The 20,000-nt window shown below is 40.4% G+C and overlaps 1 protein-coding gene across 1 annotated transcript in view; it reads left to right on the top strand.

Annotated features, from left to right (window-relative positions):
- The window catches only part of LOC135092910 (glycogen synthase kinase-3 beta-like), a 33,571-nt gene that overhangs the window by 8,718 nt on the left and 4,853 nt on the right, over window positions 1-20,000 (top strand). The window contains exons 3-8 of the mRNA XM_063991693.1: window positions 10,384-10,574; window positions 11,651-11,734; window positions 12,393-12,503; window positions 13,537-13,774; window positions 14,561-14,754; window positions 18,581-18,640. Coding sequence (XP_063847763.1) covers window positions 10,384-10,574; window positions 11,651-11,734; window positions 12,393-12,503; window positions 13,537-13,774; window positions 14,561-14,754; window positions 18,581-18,640 — 878 coding nt within the window. The remainder of the gene's footprint in view (window positions 1-10,383; window positions 10,575-11,650; window positions 11,735-12,392; window positions 12,504-13,536; window positions 13,775-14,560; window positions 14,755-18,580; window positions 18,641-20,000) is intronic.

Genomic DNA, 20,000 nt, shown 5'->3' with positions numbered 1-20,000 from the left:
TGTTTAAAAATTGTTTCTTATCTGAGGTGTTCAAAATTTTATCCAATCATTTAATGCCAATATTTTTGAGTCTTATGTCATGTTGATGTCATGTTTTTATGTATGTAAATGCTTCTAAAATGTAATACTTTTTTTTTTTTGGGGGGCGGGTTCTTATATGTTCTGTAATTCTTTCTTGCTTCAGGTGTTCAAAATTTTACCTGTCTACTTGATTACACGTTTTTAGTCATATATCGTGTTTTTATATATGTGAGACCTTTTAAAACTTCATAATACCTTTTTTTATTTTGTAGGGTTTGTATTTATTCCAAGATTCTTTCTTGCTTCAGGTATTCAAAATTTTACCTGTCCACTATAGTACCAATATTTTCCTAGTCACAGGTTAGGTTTTTATATAACCAAGTATTTTTAAATCTCTAAATACCTTTCTTTTTTCATAGGATTGTCATCTTGTGTGTTTAAAATTGTATCATGTCGCAGGTTTTCAAAATTCCATCTGTTTGTTTAACACCAACATTTTCCAAGTCATAAGTCACATTTTCATTCATTCCAGTGCTTGTGAAGGCTCCTCATGGCTTAGTATCTATTAGAATTATTTTTCTTGACTTCATAAATCAACTAACACCAAATTATTTACCTTCAAGGATTCTAAAACATCATCTTTACTTTTTTTCATTTTACTTATTTATTTTTTGTTTTTATCTGCAAGAATTCTAAAACATCAGCTCGTTTATATTTTATTTTATTGTACTTATTTATTCTTTTGATTTTACCTGTAAGAATTCTAAAACCAGTTCATTTTACTGTATTTCATTTTACTAATTTATTTTTGTATTTTGACTCGCAAGAATTCTAAGATACCAGCAGTTTTTTTTTATTTGATTTATTTTTTATTTTACTGGTTTACATGAAATTTTTACCTGCAACAAATTCTAAAACACCAATAAATTTAATTTTTAACATATTTTACTTAGTTATTATTTGTACTTTCACCTGTAAGAATCCATAAACACTGCCTTGAGTCTTTTTCATTAATTTTCACTCGCATTTCTCCTACAAGTAAGTGCCTTTTAAAAACTGTGTGTTTGATTATAATAGGATGACTCTTTCCACACCCCAGTGATCCTTGATAATGCAGGCTAACCGTTACTCTTATCAGCTGCCTTGTCTTGTGCCCTCCCTGCTCCCCCTGCTCCCCTCACTGACTCCTCTCCCCAACTCCCTCACTTGTATACTGCCAGGAACACACGCACACATACATACACACCTTTCCGATTATTAATACCTCCTCTTTCATTCCTTACTTATACAAAGGTTAAGAATTTTTTATTTACGTTTTTTTAATACTGCTTCTTATACTACACCTGCCTTAATACTCTTCATTTACTTCTGTTAGGTTAGGTGCGTTGGGTTAGGTTTGGTAGGTCAACTTAGCTTAGGTGGGTGGGTGGGTTAGGTTAGGTTACATTAGGTAAGATAGACAGGTGGGTTAAGTTAGGTGGGTAAGGGTAAGTTTGGTTAGGTAAAGCAAGGTTAGATTAAATTTGGTTGGGTTAGATAATGTTCAGTGTATCAGGTTAGCTTGGTTAGGTTTGGTCAGTGTTAGTTTAGTTAGGTTAGGTAGGGTTCAGTGTTAGTTTAGTTAGGTTAGCTTGGTTGGGTTAAGTAAGGTTCTGTGTTAGTTTAGTTAGGTTAGGTAAGGTACAGTGTGTCAGTGTGTTCAGGTTAGCTTGGTTGGGTAAGGTAAGGTTCTTCAGTGTGTCAGGTTAGCTTGGTTCGGTTAGGTTCAGTGTGTCAGGTTAGGTGTACATTGGTGGGTGAAAGACTGGCATTGTGGCAGGGCAGGAGGGAGTAGCACAGTAGTTCACTCACTCATTGCTAGAAAATATTGCATGTCTTTCCTTCACAATGCCTGGTGTCTTGAGGAAGGCTGGTGCTGGTGGAGGAGGAGAAGGAGGAGAGTGAAGTGGTGAGGGAGGTATTGGGGGTGGTAGAGGAGGAAAGTAGTAGTACATATTTGTGATGATATAATAGTTTCTCTCTCTCTCTCTCTCTCTCTCTCTCTCTCTCTCTCTCTCTCTCTCTCTCTCTCTCTCTCTCTCTCTCTCTCTCTCTCTCTCTCTCTCTATCATCATCATCATCATCATCATGATCTCACACCATTTACTCTTTACATCTATTCTTAGTGTGTGTATGTGTGTGCGTGTGCGTCACAATCTTACGTACGTACATGTCAAGGCCAGCGCACATGTGACTTGGAATGTGTGTGTGCGTCTGTGTCTGTGTGTGTGTGTGCTTAAACTGAACCTTACATCACCACTAGGAAAGCAAAACGTACACACACACACACACACTTATAAATTAACCACATTCGCCACACTTTCCTAATTTAACCGCAACCGTGTGAGGTTGTGGGGGGGGGAGAGAGAGAGAGAGAGAGAGAGAGAGAGAGAGAGAGAGAGAGAGAGAGAGAGAGAGAGAGAGAGAGAGAGAGAGTGCAGGAAATAGGGGGAGGGGAAAGAGGAGGGGGGTTAAGGAGAGAAATTTTACTGGGAGAAGAGGGGGAGAGGAAAAAAGGGAAGGGAGAAGGAAAGAGGGAAGGTAAGGAATAGATGAGAGAGAGAGAGAGAGAGAATTAAGGATATAGGTTAGAATGCTGGATAGAGAGAGAAAGAGACAGAGACCAAACCTTGAGGGAGAGGAATTAGGTCAGGATACTGGAGAGAGAGAGAGAGAGAGAGAGAGAGAGAGAGAGAGAGAGAGAGAGAGAGAGAGAGAGAGAGAGAGAGAGAGAGAGAAGGGATCTAGGTTGGGGGTGGGGAGAGAAGAGTGCCAAAATGAAGTACACTTTTGGCATCAGGTGAGGCTAGAGAGAGAGAGAGAGGGAGAGGTAGTGCAGGGGTGGTGTAAGGCTGCCAGTGCCAAGCTAGTGCCCCTCCCCACCCCCACCTTAACTGCACGTACACTGCTGGCACTTGGCTTTGCACCGCGGCACTCTATTTGCGGCTGGCGGGGCTGCCTCCCTTGTCCGGGGCAGTGATGCTTTTCTCCCAGTGCCGTGCAGTGAGCAGTGAGGCCAGCGGGCAGCACACAATCACCCAAAAGACAACACACAGAGGTACCCGTGATTTCCATGTGTCCGTCAACGCTGAATTGTGCTGTAGTTTACCTCTGTGACTGCCTCTGTAGCTGTGGCGTAGCTGTGGCGTTGCTGTGGCGTGCTGTGGCGTTGTGGTGATAGAGCAGTGAGTGTGTGGGGTTGGTACATGGCGCCACTGTTGCCTAGGATGTCTGCAGTACCTCAGTGCTGCATCAGTAATCAACGCTGCTTGCTGGCCTGTGCATTGCTGAGGACTAGTATTAATAGAGATTACACGCTGGTGTGCTAGAGACCAAACGGAAACCAGACTTAAGAACCCGTTAATACTTGAGAACTGCATCTGTTGCCATCGCCTCTATCATTCACCTGTGCATTCCTGAGAACTAATATTAATAAGAGAATGTGGTGATGAATTAAGAACACGTCGGAACTGTGTCATTGTTAACTGCCTTTTGTCGCCCTGTGCACTCCTTGAGAACTAACAGGTATACAGGACGCACAGTGATGCATTAGAGAACAGACTGAAACTTGACTCGGAGAACATTGTCACCGCATCAGTAATCAACGTTTGCCCCTCACCTGTGCATTCCAGAGAACTAGTAATGATAGAGAACGCAGTGATATAACTAGTAAGAGACCAAACTGCAATGAATCACTAAAAAAAACACAATAATTTACCCCTATCAACTTAAAAACTAAAAAAAAAAAAAACTCAATTTTTCAAACATCTGGGCATTTCCACAATTTCCATCCGCTTCCACTGGTCTTCCGCTGTCCTCTGCTGGTCTGCCGCAGCCTCCGTGGTCCACTGATGCATGGAGGCAGCCCCTAGTGTCCCTGTGGTCCCCCCAAAGGGCCTGTTTTGTCCCCACTCTGTCCCTCTCTCTCAGCCATGAAACAACTTCTCATCAGACTCAGAAGAACCGTTTCCCAGGAGCGTGAGTATGTGTGTGTGTGTGCGTGTGTGCGTGTTGCAAGGGAGTGGATCAGACCAGACACGACGAAATTGCCTACTTTTCTTCCTTGTTTTTTTCCTCCTCTTCCTCCTCCAAAAAAAAAGTTGATATTTTTACTTAATTTCCTTTTCATTTCAACTTTTTATTTGCGTTTTTATTGCATTTTATTATTATTAATTATTGCTTTTGCCTGTACGACTCTTGCATCCGTGTATAGGTGTGTACGTGCGTATTCCACACTCATCAATAAACACACACACTTCTACTTAACACACACACACACACACACACACACACACACACACACACACACACTTAAGATATCTAAGTGTACGAGTGAAGTATTCCAAGTGCCACAGATTCTCGCATGTAGCAAACTTGATACCACACTTGGCCTGACCACAAACTGAGAGTGCCAAGGTGCCAGTCAGGTCAAGTGGCAGTGAGGGGCAAAACAAGCTTGTATCACTAATAATTAAGCTTCTATTTACTGTTTCCTGTGACAGTGATGTGGGAAAAAGCTTGAATCACTTACAACTATTGCCATTTTTACTGTCAGCTTTGATGCCAGAGTGCCAGAGGTCATGTAGGGTGACACTGTTGTTGGGAGGTAATGAGAAATAAAGTTAGTAGTTATTGTGACACTATTTGTTTTGGAAGTATAAGGAGTTGGTCATTTTGAACTTTTATTCTTTTTGTTTTGATTGAAAGTGGATATAAAGTTAAGGTTTGTGGTACTTATTTTTGTTTTGATGGGAAATGTAGACAAAAAAAATTATTGTGGCACTTTTGTTTTATTTTTGATTGGCAACTTGAAAAGGGTGAATATAATTGACTGTTTTTTTGAACTGTGGATGAGAAACTGTAATGGTAACTCTTGGCACTGTTTTGACTGGCACTAGAGATGGGAAACTGCCATGAAAACTGGCATTACTACTTGTGGTGTGAATTACCTCTTAACGTTATTAATTGTGGGGTGTGATAGGTGCATTGGTAGTAAAACTTTATTATTAATTGATGGAAAAATGGATTAACTGATGAGGTAATTACCTTTGTTGGTAGTGGAAATTTATTGATTATGGACTGAATTACCTTTATTATTTATTATGAAGTGTGAAAGGTGCATTAGCAGTAAAAGAAAATATAACCAGCTGTAACAAATCACGTTCATTATTTATTTATTGGTAAAGAAGCTCACAGTAAAGATTATATAAAAAAATCTTTAATACTTGCACAGGTAGGAGGATTTCCATAATCACATCATTTATTACACACTTATTTTATGAAAGATGCTTATCACAAAAAAAAAAAAAAAAAAAAAAATATATATATATATATATATATATATATATATATATATATATATATATATATATATATATATATATATATATATACAAATTTTTAATCTTTTTGTGGTCAGTTTGTCACAACCACCTGTAACACATGACACTATTTTTTATACTAATTACATAACCACCTGTAACATATTTAGACATTATTATTATTATTTTTTATTTATTATTTTTTTTACTAAAGTTATCAATTACATAACCACCTACAACAGACTTTTTGTACTAAACTTATTAATTATGGAGAGAGAAATGTTTTAGGGAAACTTAAAATCATCTTTATTATTTATACTACCAGTGTGAATGTGACACCGATGATAAAGAAATAGAATAAGTCTTTTTGAAGTGTAGGTGTGCTAGTGGCATTATTGATGGTGGTGGTGACCGCGACAGTAATTGTGCTAAATTTAATTGTGCAACCATTTCAAAGTGCCAGAAGTTTAAAAAGTGGTGAAAATCTGTAGTAAATGACCTTTACTGCCATTTATGAAGTACAAGTGCCAAACATAACAAAGAAAGCTTGAAAGATATGAACACCATTACTACTGCCCACAAGTGCCAATGCCAACATGTTATTTGCTCTGGCACTGCAGGGAAAACAGTAAAGCCTACCTAGTGTCCATTAGTGCCAGGTTAGAGTGGCACTATTTGGAGGAAGTGAAATCACCCTTCTTAATGCCCTTTAGTGCCAGAGTGCCAAGTTACATAGAGTGGCACCAGTTAAAAACACTCAAATATATCTAGTGTCCATTAGTGCCGGTGTCAAATCTAGAGTAGTACTGCTTAGAAAAGTCATAAAATCACCTTACTGATCATTAGTGCTGGAGTGCCAAGGTAGATAGAGTGGCACTGCAGGGAAAGACAGTAAAATCTTCCTATTGTCCATTAATGCCAAGTTAGAGAATGGCACTGTCTGGGGAAGATATCTTTTTTACAGTCCATTAATACCACAGTGGCATTACATAAAGTGCCTCTGCTTGAAAAAAAATCTAGTACCCATTAGTGCCAAGTTACAGAGTGGCACTGTTTGGAGAAAGTAAAATCAGCTTTCCTATTGATCATTAGTGCCAGAGTGCCAAGTTACATGAAGTGACACTGCTAGAAACACACTAAGATCAATAACTAGAGTGCCAAGTTACATAGAGTGGCACTGCTAGAAATAGAAAAGATCATTAACTTTATAATGAGTGCCAAGTAATGTTAAATTTATTCTGTTGTGGCACTTCTAGAAACACATTAGGGTCAGTAATTGGTGCCTGATGTGCTAAAGTGGCTCTAATATGGTACTTGAATTACAGTAAAATCAATAACATTCTTAATCAGTACCAGATGTCTTAAATTGACTCTTGTGGCACTGAATCAAGCAAATCACCCTGGCACTATGATACAGGTAATAACCATCTCAGTGCCAGAAGCCATAGAGTGCCAGATAACATTGATTTAATTTATAGTGGCACTGTAATATGTTATGGCACTAAAATGCAGTTAATGACAGTATCCAAGTGTCAGTGCCAGGTAACCTCATTATATCAGTGTTACATAACCTTAATTTTACCTGTAGTGGCACTGTTATAAATAATGATACTGAAATACAAGTAACAAGAAGACTGCAGTGCCAGAAACTTCAATTTTTACTTGTATGAAATGTCACTGTGATCTGAATGGCACTAAAATATAGGTAACAAAAAGACTGCAGTGCCAGAAACCTTAATTTTTACCCATACATAATGGCACTGTAATCTAAATGACACTGAAATATACATAACAACAAGACTACAGTGCCAGAAACCTTAACTGTACTCCCAGCGGTACTGCAAATATCACAAAACACAAGTATGAACAATATTTTAGTGCCACATAGCCTCATCTTTCCTCCCCCCACCCTCTGCAGCATGTAACACTTCACACCACTGAGGGCACTGCATGACACTCACAAGAACCTGCATGAGAAGGGAAGCCATCAGAAGAATAGATTTTACCAACATATAGCCAGTAACATATTTAGAAGCGACTAAGTGAAAGGAAATGCCCCTCGGTGATTTTGTCTTAAACCTTGCATAAGATACAGGTGAAAGTGTTAAATTTTACACTGTGGCACTCAAAAATACCTAATGACAATATCTACATGAAGGTGCCAGAAATTAAAGTGCCACATTATGAGATTTGAGCCCCAAGTTACCATTGGTGGCACTGATGTAAACCGGCACTACCAAGCTAACAAGTCTCGAGTGCCGCAGATGTTATGGCCCCAGTAGCAGGGTGCCACCAGGGGAAGCCATGTGTCAGGAAGTGCCAGGGTTTACAGTGGACCCTGGACCTTCCTGGATGAGGGCGGCACCTGGGGGGCTTCAGTGCCAGGTTAGCAGGCCGGCACTCAGCTCCACGGGCCACCTGCGACCTTGGCACTCACCTGATGGCACTGTTTGGTGGTTTATTTTTTTTTTTATTATGGTGGTGGTGGTGCTGGTTGTTGTTGTTGTTGTTGTTGTTGTTGATTTTTTATTTTATTTCTTTATTGATTTATTTTCTTTATTTTTATCTTCCTTATTTATTTATTATTTTTTTATTACTATTATTTTGGTGTCTTTTTATTGGGATTATTATTGTGTTTTTGTGGTGGTTATCATTATTTATTGTTGATTTATTATTATCTATTTACTTGTTTGTTGGTTTGTTTACTTCTTTACTTGTTTGTCTTTGTTTACTAAGTTTGATCGGCAGCTATTGTTTTGTGTGCCTTTTTATAGTGGTCATTGTTCTTTATTTGTGTATTTATTCATTATTATTATTATTATTATTATTATTATTATTATTATTATTATTATTATTATTATTATTATTATCATTATTTAATTAATTAATTTATTTATTTATCTATTTTATTTTTTCCTATATACTTCTTTATTCACCTACTTTTTTACTGGCTTCTTTATTTACTTATCTCTGTACTTTATATTATATAGTTCTTCATTTATCTAGTTCTTTATTTGTCTACTTCAATCTCCTTTTATTTGTTTGCTGTTTGTTCCTGCCAGTGTGGGAAAGTTTTGATGATAACCGGTTACTGATAACAGATAACACACATTCCTTGACCCAAATAACACTGACATGCATTCATGTCCCCTTTATCAGGTTCAAGTCACTCATGTCGTCTATACTTTTATGTTTACGCCCTCCATTAGATTACTTGCTGTTGTGCCATCTATAATTTTGACCCTCTCATGTTCCACCACCCTACATCATGTCATTTATTGTTTATCTGAAGTATATTAAGAAATTTATAAATATATTCCAGTCCTATGTTAAGATTATCAATTATCAAATCCTTTTAAAAGAGAATCATAATAATATTCAATCCTATATTCATTTTTTTTTATCCTATTATTATTTTTTTATTATTGTGGTTGTTTTTCAAGATTTAAGCTTTTTTAGGCATTATTTCTCTTATATTTTGAAGTTTTAAGCAGTATTTAGGTATTATTTTCCTTATATTTGCAATTTTAAGCCGTTTTAGGTATTTCCCTTACATTTTTAGGATTTAAGCTTTATTTCTCTCATATTTCCAAGTTTTGAATAATTTTTAGAGGTTATTTCTTATATTTCTAAGTTTTAATTAAGCATTTTTTTGGTATTTCCCTTATTCTTCCAAGATTTAAGCTTTATTTCTCTTATACATAAAAGGTTTAAGCATTCTTTCATTGGTATTGGATCCCATGAAAGTGAATTACAACAGTATTCAATCCTCTATCCTTTGTGGTTCTTATCCTTCTTATGTTTCTTATTCTCCTTGGTGTTCCAGTAATGTTTCCAGGGGACAGTCTTCAGAAAGTTTATGGCTTCATTTTTTTTGTGTGTGTGTAGCCATGCACTGTATATGCCTGTTGCTGTGTGTGCGCTCTCTCTCTCTCTCTCTCTCTCTCTCTCTCTCTCTCTCTCTCTCTCTCTCTCTCTCTCTCTCTCTCTCTCTCTCTCTCTCTCTCTCTCTCTCTCTCTCTCTCTCTCTCTCTCTCTCTCTCTCTCTCTCTCTCTCTCTGACACACCCTTCCTTTTCCTGACTCAAACTGCTCTGTTCTCCCTAAGTCATTCTCTCTCTCAAACAGCTATACTTTCTTCTAACTCATTTTCTCAGTCTCACTTTTTCCCTCTTTTTTTCTCCTCTTTTTCCCTCTAACTCATTCCTTTATCTTTACTCACTCTACTCTTCTTTCCATTCTCTCTAACTCATTCTCTCTCTCCCTCCCTCCCTCCCTCCCCAGATGCATCTTTCTACTTTCCATAGACTCAATCTGCTCTATTTTTTCCCTAATTCATTCACAAAGTCATATCTTTCCTTATTGATCCACAAATGGTGCAGGTTTTCCCTCTGAATCATCCCCAAATGGCTGTTTCCCCCTGATTCACTCAAACACTCCAATTTTTTTCCACATTCATCAACAAATGGCTCTGTTTTCCCATGATTAACAAATGGTCGTGTACTTTTCCCCTGATTCATGCACAAAGCCTTAATTTCCCCCCCCCCCCCTTTTCATTCCCTCACTCACTCAAAAACACACCCATCCTTGTCTTTCCTTCTCCCAGACACACCCTTCCTCTTTTTTTCCCTGATTCAATCATAAACACCCCAATTTTTCCCTGATTCACTCACAAGCACCGTTTTTTTCCCTAATTCACTCACGTAGCCCAATTTTTTCCCCGATCCATTCACAAACCCAAAATTTTTTCCTTGAATCATCCACAAACCCAAATTTTTTCCCTCATTCACTCAGACACCCTAATTTTTCCCCTAATTCACTCGCAAAACCCCAATTTTCTCCCTGATTCATCCACAAATCCCAATTTTTCCTTCATTCATGCACAGACACTGCAATTGTTCCCAGAATCACTCATAAAACCCAAATTTTTTCCCCAATTCACTCACTCATAAACTCCAATAGCTCCACCTCACACACTCCCTCTCTCTCTCCCACGCCCACAGGTAAGGATGGGAACAAGATCACAACAGTCATTGCCACACCAGGCCAGGGCTCGGACCGGCCGCAGGAGGTGTCATACATGGACACGAAGGTCATCGGGAACGGCAGCTTTGGGGTCGTGTTCCAGGCCAAGCTGTGCGATACGGGGGAGCTCGTGGCCATCAAGAAGGTGCTCCAGGACAAACGGTTTAAGGTAAATGTTTTGTGCTCGTTCTAGGGAAGGGAGGGAAGGGATAACTATGACTTGTTTGAGGGGAGGTGATGTTTGGTGTTTACAAATGTGAGGAAAGGTGTAAAAATGACTTGTTTGGAGGGAGGTGTAAAAATAATGGTTATTTTGGTTCTAGGGAAGGGAGGGAAGGGGTAACTATGACTGTTGTTTGAGGGGAAGTGTAAAAATGACTTGTTTTTAGTTCTAGAGGAGTGTTGTGTCTAGAGGATGTAGGGGAAGTTATTGGGGCTGTCTATGGGTGATGTGGTTTGTAGAAGTGTGAGGAAAGGTGCAAGAAGTTGTCTAGGGATTTTCATTTGTTTTTCATTTGTTTAATGGTTCTGATTCAACTTACTGTGGTTTTCAGGAATAAATGGTGTAAGGTACTGGTGTTGCATTTAGGCTGTGAGGGATGTGGGTTGGAGAAACACAAGGGAAAGATGTTCAAAGTTACCAGTAGAATTTATTAGAGTTTTCTTTTGTTTTACAGTTCTAGTGGAAATTATTAGGGTTTTCATGATTGGGGTAGTTTGGCAGGCTCTAGTGAAAGTTGTTGGGGTTTTCAAGGGTGTTTTCATAATTGTAGTTTTAGTTTAACAGGCTCCAGTGGAAGTTTTAGAAGTTTTCCATGATTTGTGGCTTAGGTTATGGGTATTCATTATGGTGTATGAGAGATGTAGGTCGTAGTAATGTGAGGGAAGCTGCAAGAAGCCGTCAGACCTACATGTGGCTGTCTTGCTCTCAGTCCTCCTCATGGAAGGTGAATATTAGCAATAAAAGTAGCAGTTTGTGTGAATTTGTATTTATAAGTAAGATTTGTCCTTTGAAAACCACTCATAAGTCAGAAATAGTTTTAGAATTTTTTATTTATTTATTTATTTATTTTAATGATAAGGGACAAGATTAATTTATTCATACCTTCAAAACTGTAAATAAAGCCACATTGAGACAGGCCAGTAGTGAAGGTAATAATGACTCTACTATTATTATTATCATTATCATCATCATCATCATCATCATCATCAGTGTTGTGTGCTAAGTGTTGCCTCCCTCCACAGAACCGAGAGCTCCAGATAATGAGAAGACTAGAACACTGTAATATAGTCAAGTTGATGTATTTCTTTTACTCCAGTGGTGACAAGGTAAGTGTATGTGTGTCTGTGTGTGTGTGTGTGCGTGCGTGTGTGTGTGTGTGTGTGTGTGTGTGTGTGTGTGTGTGTGTGTGTGTGTGTGTGTGTGTCTGCCTCTCTCTGTATGTGTTTATTTGCATCATTCATATATTTGTAACTTTGCATTTATGACTGGTGTGGTAACAGTAAATTTGAAACACTTGCATCATCATACAACTTCAAAATCACTTTACCTTGGAAACTGATAAGAAAAATAGAAAGTAATGGATGAGATAAAAATAGGAACACACCAGAGAGGAAAAAGAAAGATGATATACTGTATAAATAAGTTTGCCCTTAAAATATTGAAGAAAATTTGCTGTATTTTGTGTGTTTCCCTCCCCCTCACTCACTCCCTGCTGTTTACTATCACCCTCTCCTCTCTCCCACTCACTCTGTCTCTCACTCACTCACTCACTCACTCACTCACTCCCTGCCCTGTGTTTTCTGCCTCCCTCTCCCCCTCTCCTACTCACACCCTGCCCTGTGTGTTCTGCTGCCTCCCTCTCCCACTCACTCCCTGCCCTGTGTTCTGCTGCCCCCTCTCTCCCACTCACTCACTCCCCTGCCCTTTGTGTTCTGCCATCCCCCCTCTCCCTCTCACTCACCCCTGCCCCTGTGTTCATTTCAGAAGGAAGAGGTGTTCTTGAATCTAGTTTTAGAGTTCATCCCAGAGACAGTCTATAAGGTAGCCCGGCACCACAGCAAGCAAAAACAAACTATACCAATCAGCTATATTAAGGTATGTACGTATGTGTGTGTGTGTGTGTGTGTGTGTGTGTGTGTGTTTACCTGGTTGTATTTATCTAGTGGTTTATGGGAGGGAAGTAATCTCATAGTATCGTGTCTCTGTTTCTATCTAGTTTGGTCTTAAAAGCACTGACTGTTTCGGCATTGACAACATCTTCACTGAGTTTATTCCATTTGTTCACACTTTGAGGAAAACTATACTTAATGTTTCTTCTACAATTAACTTTCTTCAACTTCTTATTGTGTCCCCTTGTACGCTCTGAGTCTAAATTTATAAAACCACCTTTGTCACATTTTCCATATCATTTATCATTCTATAGATGTTTATTAAATCTCCTCTCTCTCTCTCTCTCTCTCCTATTTTCAAGGGTAGGAATTTCCAACATTCTTAATCTCTCTTCATAGTGTGTGTGTGTGTGTGTGTGTGTGTGTGTGTGTGTGTGTGTGTGTGTGTGTGTGTGTGTGTGTGTGTGTGTGTGTTTATGCAGTTTTTTCCACCTTGCATTTTTTATTTGTAACTATGTATCATGTTTGTAATCAGTAATCCATCCATCTGTGTCTCTCTCTCTCTCTCTCTCTCTCTCTCTCTCTCTCTCTCTCTCTCTCTCTCTCTCTCTCTCTCTCTCTCTCTCTCTCTCTCTCTCTCTCTCTCTCTCTCTCTCTCTCTCTCTCTCTCTCTCTCTCTCTCTCTCACCCGTGGCTCCTGAATATGTACACACACTGAATTACCACTGTCTTTTTATATTCTTTCTCTCTGTTTCTTGCAGTCTCCTTCCCCATTCTCACCCATGGCTCCCAGTTTCTTTTTTCATTCTGCTTATTACTTACTGTCTTGCCTCATTCCCATTCTCACCCCTGGCTCCCTTATCTTTATACATACCAATGCCTTGCTATACTTCTCTCTTTCTCTCTCTCTCTGCTCATCATTTCTTGCTTCTTCATTCTCACCTATGGCTGCTGAGTTTGTACACACACTGAGCCCCACAGCTTCTTCTCCTCAACGCTGACTGCTGCTCTCCCCACAGTTGTACATGTACCAGCTGTTCCGGAGTCTGGCCTACATCCACTCGCTGGGTGTGTGTCACCGGGACATCAAGCCCCAGAACCTGCTCCTGGACCCAGAGACAGGCGTCCTCAAGCTGTGTGACTTCGGCAGCGCCAAGCACCTGGTGCGCGGGGAGCCCAATGTGTCCTACATCTGCTCCCGCTACTACAGGGCCCCGGAGCTCATATTTGGGGCCACGGACTACACCACGAATATTGGTGAGTGTGGGGTGGGTGTCTGCATTCCTCTACAGCCCAGCCAGGTAAACTGACTAACACACACACACGCAGGCAGAGAAGGAACAAAACATTCTCCAGAGTGTTCTTTTGGGGCCACAGACATCAACACAATATTAGTGAGTGAGGTGCCCGTTTCTCTTCATCCCAGCCAGATAAACACTTATTTAACATTCAGATTAAATTTAAAAAGCTAGAGTAGATGTAGGTATTTCTCTCTCTCTCTCTCTCTCTCTCTCTCTCTCTCTCTCTCTCTCTCTCTCTCTCTCTCTCTCTCTCTCTCTCTCTCTCTCTCTCTCACACACACACACACACACACACACACACACACACACACACACACACACACACACACACACACACACACACACACACACACACACACACACCTCATTTCACTTGTGTGTGTGTGTGTGGGTCTGTGATTTGCTTCGCCTTAGATGTTAATGACTTAGGTTTTCTATACACAGGATTAATACTTTGAATAGGTACATTGGAGAAAAACTGTCACGACCCAGGGGTCATGAACCACTGCTATACAGCTTAACACACTTACAAACACAGGAAAAGGACCACACTGACTCCTGCACACCGTAACTAATCCAAAACACCCCATAATCCACTCTGACAGGACTGCACCACCTCATCTCAGCTCCTGCACACCCTAGCCAAGCAAAAACACCCTTAAAAATACACAAAAACCCTTACATACCAAAACCCCTCTTCATCCACACCCTTCATCCAACCTAACGCCTCTCAAACCACCAGACGTGTGGAGTGCAGGCTGCGTGTTGGCGGAGCTGCTACTTGGCCAGCCCATCTTCCCCGGGGACTCAGGGGTGGATCAGCTGGTGGAGATCATCAAGGTCCTCGGCACACCAACGCGGGAGCAAATTAGGGAGATGAATCCAAACTATACTGAGTTCAAGTTCCCTCAAATTAAATCACATCCCTGGCAGAAGGTAGGTGTGTGTGTGTGTGTGTGTGTGTTTGTGTGTGTGCTGGTGTTTGTGTGCCAGTTTGTTGGTTTGGGGTGTTTGTTTAGGGGTGTTTTGGGGTGTTGTGTGTGTGTTTATGTTTGTTTTTAGGTGTTTTGGTGTGTGTGTGTGTGTGTGTTTTATAAGGTAAGACTAGAAAGAAGGATGGAATAAATTGAGAAGAAAGAAGAGGGAGTACAAGAGAGAGAGAGAGAGAGAGAGAGAATGTTAAACAGAGAAGAAAAGGGAAAGAGAGAGAAAGAGGAAGAAGAGAGATGAGAGAAAGGAAGGACAGTGTGAAAGGAAAGATGATGAGAGAGAGAGAGAATGAAAATGGAGGAAGATGAAAGGAAGAGAGAAGATTTGAATTGTACTGTTGTTGTTGTTGTTGTTGTTGCTTTTGTTGTTGTATTGTCTTCACTGTTTACTAAAGTGGTGTTGATGGTGGTAGTAAGCTGCCACATACACACAGACATACACAGATGAAAGATGGTGGTGGTGATGGTGATTGTAAGGGAATGGTACACACACACACACACACACACACACACACACACACACACACACACACACACACACACACACACACACACACACACACACACACACACACACACACACACACACACACACACACCATATTATTGTTTATTTGTTTGTTGTTTGTCGAGTCTGCATGTTTGTTTGTGTATGCATTTGTGCCCAGTCTCTCTCTCTCTCTCTCTCTCTCTCTCTCTCTCTCTCTCTCTCTCTCTCTCTCTCTCTCTCTCTCTCTCTCTCTCTCTCTCTCTCTCTCTCTCTCTCTCTCTCTCTCTCTCTCTCTCTCTCTCTCTCACACATGAATTAACAAGCTACTTTACATGTGTGTGTGTTTTAGTAGTAGTAGTTGTAGTAGTAGCAGTAGCAGCAGTAGTAGAGGCAGGTAAAAAAACTAATCATTCTCTTTAATTATCAAAACATTACCTGATTATTTCTCACAGGTGTACAGGTTCTAATTATCCCATTATCTCACCTGTCTCTCTCCCACACCCACCTTTCCTTTTAGAATTTGCACTAAATTTATCTCACCTTTCATTTCAGTTTCATTTCTCATCTACATTTCTCTTTTATTCTCTCCTGTGTCCTTTTCCTTCATTGCCACTGTTCTCATTCTGTTTCCTTATTCCCTCCTTCATCATCATTTCCTCACTTCCAAACTGCAATAAACACCTGATTCACTTTTAAACCATTTCCTTTTTTTCTTCCCATCTCTCTCAGCCTTTCCCCTTTATCTTTTTATCTCTCTTTCCCTCTGCATCTCTCTCCCATTCCTCCTCCTCCTCCTCCTCCTCCTCCTCCTCCTCCTCCTCTAATCTCTCTAAACCTTTCTTCTGTCTCTATTTCCACCTCTTCTTCCATTTCTTCTCTTCTCATCTCTCCCAGCCTCTTCTATCTATCTCTGTCTCTTTTCCTCAGCTTCCCTATTCCTCTTCTTTCATCTCTCCTAGCTCTTTCTCTCCCTCTCCTCTTCTTCCATTCCTCCACCTTCTCCTCCCATCTCTTGGCCTTTCTTCTCCTCCTCCATCTCTTTATCACTTGTTCCCATTCCTCCTCCTCCTCCTCTCTCCCAGTCTCTCCTCTGTCTCTCTCTCTTTATCTTTTCCATTTCTACATTCCTTCTACCAGTGAGTGTCAAAATAATACCACATAAGGATTCAGAAGATGGTGATGATGGTGGTGATGGTGGTGGTGATTAGTAAAGTGAATCTAGGGAGGAACTGAGAAAGGTGTATATGCATTGAGTTTTGCAGCGTTTCAGTGGTGTTGTGGTGTTGAGGGGCTGTGGTGTTAGTATAAGTGGTGTTGAGGTGTTGAGTGGTGTTTATTTAGTCACTGGTGTTGAAGGCAGTTAGATTTCTTTTTTTTATTTATTTGTTTGTTTATTTTATTTTTTCCTTCAAGTGATTGCTACTGGTTCTCATTTATTCCTGTTTCTTCTGTTCTATCCATATTCTCTCTCTCTCTCTCTCTCTCTCTCTCTCTCTCTCTCTCTCTCTCTCTCTCTCTCTCTCTCTCTCTCTCTCTCTCTCTCTCTCTCTCTCTCTCTCTCTCTCTCTCTCTCTCTCTCTCTCTCTCTCTCTCTCTCTCTCTCTCATCATGGTAGGATGCAAGTGTCTTAATTTCTGCGTTGTGGTGGTGGTAGCGGTGGTGGTGTGAGGGTGGAAGATGGTGGAGTAGAGGAACTAAAGAATTGGTGTCCACATATTGAGTGTTAGTGGGAGTGATGGTGCCTCTGCAATGGTTGAGGTTAGGCTCTTGTATTTGTTTTTATTTATTTATTTTTTTTATCTTATTTTGTTTATTTATTTATTTTTTTCTCCAGGTAGTGTGGTTTTGTGTTAGGATCAATTTTTCTTTTTTTCTTTTTCAGATCCTTAAAATTATTGGTCGTAGGATTTAAATTGTTTGTCTGTTTTCATTTATTTATTTATTTTTTCAGAGCTGGGGATTATTGGTCATGCCAGGCTGGAAGTTGTTGTTTGTTAGTTTATTTTTGTTTTTCAGATGCTTAGATTTATTATTTTTCTTGTGCTACAGTGAAAATTGTCGGTCTGTTTGTTAGTCTCAGGATTCTTGGGTACTGTAGGAATCTTGTTTGTTTATCCATTTGTCTTGTGTGTGGAAGACAAGCGTGTTTATCTCCTCTCTCTTGATTGGCAAGGTGATGGTAGTGGTTGTGGTAGTGGTGGTGGTGGCATCGGCAGAGAAACCAGCATTCTTTATCACTGTAGGCATTAACTTTGGTCCAGCAGGGTTAAAACAGCTCTTTATTCCCCTTAAGACCCTTCACAGGCAGCAGGGTGTGGCAGTGGTGTTGCCCTTGAACTCATTGCCATTGTTTTGTCAGGTGCCACTAGTGAAAGTATCCAATTAGAATGCTTAGCTAGTTTTACCACCACTAGCTGCTGGAATAATGGGCAATGGGGCCTCAGTGTGTGGCTGTGGCTGGCAAGAGGCTAGGAGAGAGTAGGTGAGAGGTGGTACTGTTAGTTGTGAAGTTAATGGGTTCTCTTTGTGTGTCTGTGGCAAGAGACTGGGCTAGGATTGGTGTCAAGGGAGGAGTTAAGCTAGGAACACAAACTAGACCAGAAAAATATTTTAAAAGGCAAGTGTTAAGCCAGAAACACAGACAAGAAGTTAGACCAGGATAGATTTGAAGAGATAACCCAGGAACACAAACAAGAGGCAAGACTAAGAAGATTTAAACCTACAACAAAGACAAACTAGACCAGAAGGGAAGAGATAAGCCAGGAACATACAATAATAAGTCAGACCAGGATAGATTTGAAAAGTTAAGGCAGCAACACAAACAAGAAGCAAGACTAGGAAGAGCTAAGCCAGGAACACAAAACACAGGCCTGGTGGTGCAGTGGTTAGCACTCATGATTCACAACCAAGAGGGCCTGGGTTTGATTTCTGGGCCAGGGCAGGAGTCTTTGGGCTGACTTCTTTGTTGTGTAGCTGCTGTCCACCCAACTGTGATTAGACGCCATTGAGTAACCTGGTATAAGAAACGCATGGGAAAAAGCTGGTGAAGTATTTAGCGTAGAAAAGTTAATCTTCAGATAGAAATAAGTATTAACACACAGACATGAAACAAGAAAGATTAGGAAGATTTAACCACAAACACACACACACACACAGAAAGAGAGAGAGAGAGAGGGAGGGCCATGGCTGGGGCTGGGGTGAGGCAAGGCAAGGCACGTACCCCTCCCCCGCCCCTGTCCCCCCAGGTGCAGTGCTAACTGGACACGGTGATATTTGCTTACAGGCGTTGCTGACGAGAACAGCTGATGCACCTAACCATGATAAAAAACACCAGAAGCTTAGAGTAAGTAAGGGCGTGGCGAGTGGTGGGGAGGCAGGCTGGGCAGGGGTGCTTGTGCCGGGAGAACCCCCAACCACACTCACAGATAGGGGGGAGAGAGAGAGAGGGAGAGGGAGCAAGACAGAAGAGAGAGAGTCAAGGAAGGAAGATATGGGGTTGTACAGAGCATTGATTTGTGGGAAGAGAAATGGGCACAGGTTTATTTTGTCTACCTTGCTTCCTTTCTCTCTCTCTCTCTCTCTCTCTCTCTCTCTCTCTCTCTCTCTCTCTCTCTCTCTCTCTCTCTCTCTCTCTCTCTCTCTCTCTCTCTCTCTCTCTCTCTCTCTCTCTCTCTCTCTCCCCTCCCTCCCTCTTTAATTATTATGGTTGTTATTCCTTGTTTTTTCTGTTTCCTTGTTATGGCTTGTTTCTCCTCCTCCTCCTCCTCCTCCTCCTCCTCCTCCTCCTCCTTTAGTGACTCATATGGCCTCAAAAAAAAAAGAAAAAAGTAGAAATCATGCGTGTGTGTGCACGTATTTCCCTCAGAGCACAGAGACACATTATTATTGGCACCCTACCCCTCTCTCTCTCTCTCTCTCTCTCTCTCTCTCTCTCTCTCTCTCTCTCTCTCTCTCTCTCTCTCTCTCTCTCTCTCTCTCTCTCTCTCTCTCTCTCTCTCTCTCTCTCTCTCTCTCTCTCTCTCTCTCTCTCTCTCTCTCTCTCTCTCTCGACTGGACAATTATAGACACCGTGTTTCTCTAATTGACCGTTTTTCCCTAAACATTCGTCACGTCTCCCTTTGTGTCTCGTTCGTCAGCTGACTTCGTGACGTCTATAGTTCTTGGTCTGGAATTTGTGGCGTTTATAGCAGAGTTGTTGTCATTGTTGTTGTTGTTGTTTTTTAAGTTTGCATTGGTATTTATTGGCAATCGCTGCTTCTTTGTTTTTTCATTTATTTATTTATCTTTTATTTATTTTTTATTGTGGCGCCTATAGTTGGTAAGGCGCTGTAAGTAACTTTCGTAATATTTATAGCCTTGCCTTGTTTGGGATCTAAGCCTATTAACATATACATGGAGTCTTTGTAATATCTATAGCCTCTTTGTAACAAAACATCTATAGCCTGGACTTTGGTATCTAAGCTCTAAGATGGAGTTTGTTTCATCTATAGCCTGGGCGTTGCTTGGTATCTAATTTTGTTTAATGGCTTGCGGCATTTATTGGCAATGTTTATAGTGCAGTGGGTGTGGTATTTAATCTTGTTTAATATTTTGCGCCATTTATTTCAACATTTATAGTGCAGTAGATGTGGTGTTTAATCTTGTTTAACTTTTCACAGCGTTTATTGCAACATTTATAGTGCAGTAGGTGTGGTGTTTAATCT

Source organism: Scylla paramamosain, chromosome 41, assembly GCF_035594125.1.
Source record: "Scylla paramamosain isolate STU-SP2022 chromosome 41, ASM3559412v1, whole genome shotgun sequence".
Classification (NCBI taxonomy): domain Eukaryota; kingdom Metazoa; phylum Arthropoda; class Malacostraca; order Decapoda; family Portunidae; genus Scylla; species Scylla paramamosain.
The sequence above is the reverse complement of the archived record's forward strand: the minus strand, read 5'-3'. Positions and strand labels throughout refer to the sequence as shown.